We start from the raw sequence: 7,790 nt of genomic DNA on the forward strand, positions 1-7,790 counted from the left end.
TTTAGGAATAACATTCTTTGGTGTATAATACTGTGAGTTTTATTCTCATGCATTTAGAAAAATATATGTTTGGTTAGTATAATATTCCCTAAAACCTTAATATATAATAGGGAGGTTTTTTTTTTTTGAGAGGAAATATAATAGGGAGGTTAACAAGTATTTTTGTTCCCAATATATTCTCATCTTCATCGGAACTTCATTTCCACTTTTTCTTTGGAAAATTTTATATTCTCATAAATATTTTATATCTGAGAATAAAATTTAGTAAGTTTGTAGCAAACATACCCTTGCATATTTCTATCATTTTATTCTCAAGAAACTACAAACATAACCGAAAACAAACACACCCTTGGTGTTTAAGTTTTAAAGGAGAGGTCAATATTAGAACAACCCCGAATTGTTGGTTACCCTAAAATCGTTTAGTTAAAAATTGACTCTTTTAAAATGACTTGGTTGAAAAGTGACTCTTCATTCTTAGTGATATGCGTTCAATACTTACAAGAAGAATTATGATTTATTGTATCAACCTTCACTAAAAATAAGATATTTTTAAGAATCATTCAAATAAAAATTCTTAAAAAAATTCCTCAATTCACCTTTTCGTTTTTATTTTGACCGAATATTCTACTTTTTTTAGCTGAAACCAAAAAAAAATAATACTCAGCCTCATTTGGACAACGTGGCTAAATCATCCACATAGGATAGCTATGATTAAGTTTGGTGGGCTATAGCATTCTTCACAACCCCGATTTCAAAGCTTGTGTCATTATTGATCACAGACATACATGTATCATGTAAAAACAAGTAAAAATGATTTTTAGTTTAATTCTTTTTTATATACATTTTTAAGTATTTTTTTTTAAATACATGAGTATTTGTTTTTACCATCATACATCTTCATTATTTACACTAAAAAAGAGATAAAATATTGACCAAAACGAATTAATCCAATTAGTAAAAAATTTGAATTCTTTAAATAAATAGTCAGGTGTTTGATCCTGACACTGATTAATTATCGTTAGTGGCAACAAAAATTTCGTACTAATGACTCATTAACAAAAAAAATTATCAATTTTTTTGGGTTGAGTGACAACAACAATTTAAATTCACATACACAAACACAAAATTTCAAATTCTAACTCATTGAGGATAATATCAGTTGTGTCCACAATACTAGTCGATAACTCGGATTTCAAAGTTTTTTGTTCATAAAATCTAACAATATCGATTAATCAATTATGTTAAGTTTTACGGACTGAAAAATGGTCATCTTTTTTTGGGTGTAGTCAATTTTAAAACATTATGAAATGACTAATATGATAAATAAAACTAATTACCAAAAAGAAATTAAAATACATTGTATACTCACCTGCTAATTAAAATTATCAGAAAAAGTCAAAAACCCATATGAAAAATAAGCCAGGAGATCTGTATCATTTTCTACAACAATTTTTTACTATAATAACAAAAATAATATATTATTTCTCTGCTTTTTGCTATAATACGCCATAGGTGCCTATGCTTCTTTGGACTCATAATAATGAAAGCTTTGTTTGATTCATGAAAAAAGATCCCATTTTTTCATTGACCTTTCTCTATCATCACTCTCATTTCAATATATATAAATATTATATCTATCTATCTACTTCACCTTCTTCTTCTTCTTCTACCTCATCTTCTTATTTATCAGATCTCAGATTCATAGCTTCTTTATGTGAATCTTTTCATTTATTTTTTATTTTTTTTCTTCATGTTTTTTCTTTGTTGGAAGACAAAACATGGATGAAAAAACCACCTTTGTAGTAAAAAAACACATACCTTAAACTTTTTAGTTTAGTACATTGCTATGTTTCAACTAGTTGACAAAAAAAATTATCTATGTGATTTAAATTTTTTTCAGTCATACACAAAACCCAATTGAAGTTTCTTTTCTTTCTTCAAAAGGGTGTTATAAAGTTTATTTTTTTTGTTGTTTTGATGAACATGGTAGAGTGCAAGAGAAAGAAGGAATCACAAGGTGAAAAAAACAATAACATGGATTCAAGTTCAGATTTTCCAGATGAAGTGTTGGAACGTGTTCTTGGGATGGTGAAATCACGCAAAGACAGAAGCTCAGTTTCATTGGTATGCAAAGAATGGTACAACGCTGAAAGATGGTCAAGGAGGAATGTTTTCATAGGTAACTGTTATGCTGTGTCACCTGAGATCTTGACACGTAGATTTCCAAACATAAGAAGTGTTACACTGAAAGGAAAACCTCGTTTTTCTGATTTCAACTTGGTTCCTGCAAATTGGGGTGCTGATATTCATTCATGGTTGGTTGTTTTTGCTGATAAATATCCTTTTCTTGAAGAGTTAAGGCTTAAGAGAATGGCTGTTAGTGATGAAAGTTTGGAGTTTTTGGCCTTTTCTTTTCCTAATTTCAAAGCTCTTTCTCTTTTGAGTTGTGATGGATTTAGCACTGATGGCTTGGCTGCTGTTGCTACTAATTGCAAGTAAGAATAATTTCTATTTAGTTCAGAAAATATAAATGATTTTGTGTTTTTTTAGCCTATTTAATTTTTCAGTTTTGGATTTGGATATTGTTAATATTTGATTTATGATGTGTAAGGTTTATTTTGTATGAGAGCTAGAAAGAGTAGTATTCAGTGTTCTTCATATGAAACAAACAATAGTTGAGTTTTTATATTTACTGCTGATGAGGATGTTTTTCTTTTCAGTTTTTACCAAGTTGATGATGTTACTCATTTGATGTGAAATTGTTGCTTTTGCCTTTTGGATGATGTTATATAGTTAATAGATGAGTTTAGTTTTAAACAATTTTAAACTAAATTTGATTCCCTTTGTATAAATTGTCTGTGCTAACCGATTTGAATAATATAGATCATTCTTTTATTAGATTCCTTTTTCTGTTTTCTTGACTGTCTGGTTTGTTTGCCATTTGAACGTGTCGTGCATCGATGCAATTTCCCATTGGTGAGATGTTTGTGAATTATGTTGCCAGTGGAAACAGAATCTGACCACAAAACTGTGATTTTGAGAGTCACTTATGTTATGTATGATGAAATTAATATTTGAGCATCAATTGAGAATGGGAACAAGGTGATATTCCTTATTTATGCCGAAATAAAAAAAAAAAAAAAAAAACAGAAGCTACGACGTAGGGAATCAATTAAATTTTATTTATCTAGAATTAGGTGGTTCTTACCTTAGCAGTCCAGAATGAGGATAGAGTTGGCTTAGATTTGTTGTATGTCGTCCTGATTTGCTGCTTTTTCTTTTCTTGGATAAAGGTTTATGCAGTTGTTTTGCCTTTGCAAGAATGATAATTTTCTATCAATATATAGATTGAGTTATTTAATATTTTTGTGAACAATATAGATTGATTTATTAGATTCGTTTAAATACAGAACATTTATAGATAGAGTTAAATTTTCATACACCACAAGTGTAAATTTTCTCTACACTATCGAGCAATCACAACCAATTAATTATATATGTGACTTTTAAGATAGTTTTAATGAAAGGCAAACATTCTTAATGATCTGTGATTATAATTGATTGATTGTGTAAAAAATCTTTGCCCTGGCATTGAATACCAATTAAATCCTTATAAATGTTAGTGAAACTTTAATTTCTTCACTGTTACATAATTATAGTGTGATGTATTAGGGGGAACCTTCAAGTACTGTGTTCAGATGTTTAATTTTCGTAGAGAAATTTTTTACTTTCAAAGCATAAGCATCGTGAAAATTGTTGATCACATCAATTCCACTATTTTGTAGAGATTTTCTAACTACTTTCAAGCAGTTAGAAAATTTTGTATTATCTCCATTATGATGCATTTTGTTGCTTAATCTTTCATTTGACAAATAAATCATCTTCTGAATATTACTTGGATGCAGGAACTTAACTGAACTTGACATACAGGAGAATGGCGTTGATGACAAAAGTGGTAATTGGTTGAGTTGCTTCCCAGAAAGCTTTACATCATTGGAAATATTGAACTTTGCCAACCTAAGCAATGATGTAAACTTCGACGCGCTCGAGAAACTTGTCGCTAGGTGCAATTCATTAAAAACTTTGAAGGTTAACAAAAGCGTAACACTGGAACAGTTGCAAAGACTTCTTGTCCGTGCTCCTCAGCTCTGTGAGCTTGGTACTGGCTCATTTTCACAAGAGCTGACAGGTCAGCAGTATTCAGAACTTGAACGCGCGTTCAACAATTGTAGAAGTCTTCACACCCTTTCTGGTTTATGGGTTGCTTCGGCACAATATCACCAAGTTCTATACCCTGCATGCACAAATCTGACTTTCTTGAATTTTAGTTATGCTCCTCTTGACAGTGAAGGCCTTTCTAAGCTTCTTGTTCGCTGTCCTAATCTTCGACGCCTTTGGGTATGATTTTCTTTCTTTGTTCTTTATTCTTTAAAGTTTCATCGATTTTGAAGTTTTCGATTGGTTTTTTTCGGTGCCTGCTAACGAAAGTGTATTCGAACATCTACCTTATGCAGGTATTGGACACAGTTGAAGACAAGGGACTGGAAGCTGTTGGATCATATTGTCCATTGCTTGAGGAGCTACGTGTTTTTCCTGGGGATCCCTTTGAGGAGGGCGCTGCACACGGGGTTACTGAATCAGGGTTTATTGCTGTCTCTGAAGGATGCCGGAAGCTACACTACGTCCTATACTTTTGCCGTCAGATGACCAATGCTGCTGTTGCTACTGTTGTGGAAAACTGCCCCGACTTTACTCATTTTCGGCTCTGCATCATGACCCCTGGTCAGCCAGATTACCAGACGGGTGAACCTATGGACGAGGCCTTTGGAGCAGTTGTTAAGACCTGCACTAAACTCCAAAGGCTTGCTGTGTCAGGTTCTCTAACTGACCTGACATTTGAGTATATAGGGAAGTATGCTAAAAACTTGGAAACACTTTCAGTGGCTTTTGCTGGAAGCAGTGATTGGGCAATGCAATGTGTACTGGTTGGCTGTCCGAAGCTGCGAAAACTTGAGATAAGGGACAGTCCATTCGGCAATGCCGCACTTTTGTCTGGTTTTGACAAGTATGAGTCAATGAGGTCACTTTGGATGTCGGACTGCAAAGTGACGATGAATGGATGTAGATTGTTAGCACAAGAAAGGCCTAGGTTGAATGTTGAAGTGATGCAGGAAGAAGGAGGTGATGATAGTCAGGCTGGAAAACTTTATGTTTATCGTTCTGTTGCTGGACCAAGAAGGGATGCACCTCCATTTGTTCTCACTCTCTGAAATGCCATCTCCAGTCCTTCGTTGAACCTCAGGAAAGTCCTTGGTAATATCTCTCTCTCTCTCTCTCTCTCTCTCTCTCATAAATAGATAATAACTATGAATTCCTAATGAAGTGTGAATGACATCTAACAGCTACTCCACAACTACTCCATTAATTATATAAGAAGTTACATGAGTTATTGTTTTCAATTGTATGATTCTGCTCCTTCTAAGTCAAATTGTTGATTGTTAAAAAAAGGGTTAATTAAGTTTTTAGTCCCTATAAATATTCACAGTTTTGTTTTTAGTCCCTACAAAATAAAATCACACTTTTTAGTCTCTGTGACATTTTTCTTAAGCATTTTAGGGACTAAAAATGCTGATGGAAAAATTTTATTGGGACTAAAAATGCTGATTGAAAATTTTGTAGGGACTAAAAACAAAATTCTGAATATTTATAGGGACCATTTACTTAACTAACCCTTAAAAAAATAATGGACTTCATTACTACCGGCAACAATCACTTTTTTTTTTTTGTCAACTATGTCGTCATTGTAGTGTATGCTTATGTGAGTTAATTACTAGAGTCGTGTCATGCATTATCCACTTTTAGAGGTGCATGATCGTATAAGTAAATGCTACTTGGTCAGCTCTCTATTCCCAGCTTCTCATCCACACTCACCACATCTTCTCAGTTATGTAAATGGCAAAACACAACTTACAGGGACCTCCCAGACTGTAACGCTCTCAATTCCCTCTCACAAAATTGCAACCATCCAGTCATACAAGTGCACCACCATTTCAAGTTCCCTCCCTTCTCTCTGCAAATAGTTCTTGCCCCTTTTTGTATATTTCTGTACTTTTTCAATTATTTTAATGTTCTCATTAGAATAACGAGTCAGGTTAGATTAGATTATTTTCTGATCAACTCCATTGAGTAGGATTGGCTCACTCTGAAAATTATTTTTAAGTACTATAATATTGTGCTGTTATTAACTTGACACAAATCCAGTATATTAACGTCAACTTCTCACGCAAAACATGGATAAATAGTCTAAACAACAAAGACTGTAAAACGTTCATCCAAACAAGTGATGACTTTTACTCTCTTGCCTTGTAATTCCATTCTCTTCCTTTCTTATACTCCTTAAGCTCTCCGTATCCCTCAACTTACTGTTAGTTATCCTTGCCTTGCCCTCTAGATTCTCAGCTCCTCTCTAACTGAATTTATCTCAACGTGATTGCCATGCTATACTGACTTACCCTCTATCTGGCAGCTTCATTACAATGTGTCAGTCCTATTATAAGTTTGTAATTTCCACTTATGTCGCGCTTTATAATTTTGTTTTGCAGCCATTGAATGCTACCGTATATGGCAAAGTGCGCATACTGATTATGAAGGCTCAATAATATGGAAGATGGAAGGAAGAAAGGTTGAAACTTCAGTTCAATCATGTAGCCAATGCCTGAAACGTAGCTATTGATTGTTGTTTGTGTTGATACATCAATGCAAAGGATAAGGAAGGCCGGCGAGAGAGACACACAATAAAGTAATCTTTTGACATCAAATAATTGCAATGAACTTGCCTTCTTTAGACCACTTGGACCCACCAAGAAAAATAATGCAAGTGTTCATTGTAAATGAGCAATAATTGTGAACAACATATCCAAATGACATGAAAAATCTTGTATTTGATTACAGGAAAAAGTTTATTTAATTCACAGGATAATGAATGCTAGAAGGGAATTTGCCGCATGGTGAAGACATTTTGATTTTGTTGTGTTGAAATATGTGTTCAGGAAAATTCACTTTTCCCTTTTGGTATTGGTTGAAATCTAGGAAATAAATGAGATTAAAAGAAAAGAAAAAAAATTAAATCATGCATATGATTGTTTCTTTTGTTGAACTATGTATCCTTTGTGCGCAATCGTAGAGACTAATCTCTCAAGTTGGATAGGGTGCAATGGGGGGCAAAGTTCTTTTTCAAGAGATTTGATTATGTTGCATTCTTATGATTAGATTCAAACCTAAAATCTATGGCTATGAGGAAAGAGTTTCTTTTACTATCTCATTCAATTGCTCTAGGGTATGATTGGATAAAGTTTATAGGTCAAATCATATTATTTTTGCCGATGACTCGTCAATTCGTCTGTAGTTTGAAATTTACTTATTATCATGATAAAAGAATGTAATAATGATTAATAACTTATCATTTTAAATTAAGACACTTTCACAGTTAGTTTTTTTTTTTTTTAAAAAAAAAAAAAGAATATTGAAGCAAGTCATTTAAAAGAAAAGATTTTATGGTGTCATGTTTGCAACATTTCAAAATCATTGCATTTATTGCCAACAAATGTTGGTTTAGTTGGTAAGAAGTTGACTCATCCTACTGGTGTGAGAATTTCTTTGACGGATGATCTACCAGTATCTCTTTGAACCTTGAGACATGTCCAAACCTTTGAAAGCCTATAAAATCCAACTCACCTATAATTGATATTAGCAAAAAAAAAAAAATTGCATTTATTGCTAAAGAATTCAAT

The 7,790-nt window shown here is 32.9% G+C and overlaps 1 protein-coding gene across 1 annotated transcript; it reads left to right on the forward strand.

Annotated features, from left to right (window-relative positions):
- Positions 1–1,654: 1,654 nt before the first annotated feature.
- LOC146932473 (transport inhibitor response 1-like protein Os04g0395600) lies at positions 1,655–7,122 on the forward strand. Its single transcript, XM_085704152.1, has 4 exons — positions 1,655–2,495; positions 3,906–4,398; positions 4,515–5,313; positions 6,603–7,122. Exons 1-3 carry the CDS (start codon positions 1,978–1,980, stop codon positions 5,268–5,270), a joined length of 1,767 nt encoding a protein of 588 aa, XP_085560278.1. The 5' UTR covers positions 1,655–1,977; the 3' UTR covers positions 5,271–5,313; positions 6,603–7,122.
- The last annotated feature ends 668 nt before the right edge of the window (positions 7,123–7,790 follow it).

The sequence above is a fragment of the Medicago sativa genome, chromosome 4 (genome assembly GCF_051527215.1).
Source record: "Medicago sativa cultivar Bolivia chromosome 4, Bolivia_mono, whole genome shotgun sequence".
Taxonomy (NCBI): Eukaryota; Viridiplantae; Streptophyta; class Magnoliopsida; order Fabales; family Fabaceae; genus Medicago; species Medicago sativa.

Bases quoted from the DNA above. Each gene is read 5' to 3' on its own strand.
- LOC146932473 (XM_085704152.1), top strand. From the start codon at position 1,978: ATGAACATGGTAGAGTGCAAGAGAAAGAAGGAATCACAAGGTGAAAAA. The intron at 2,496-3,905 runs GTAAGAATAATT...ACTTGGATGCAG, and splicing joins GCTGTTGCTACTAATTGCAA to GAACTTAACTGAACTTGACA. The intron at 4,399-4,514 runs GTATGATTTTCT...TACCTTATGCAG, and splicing joins CTAATCTTCGACGCCTTTGG to GTATTGGACACAGTTGAAGA.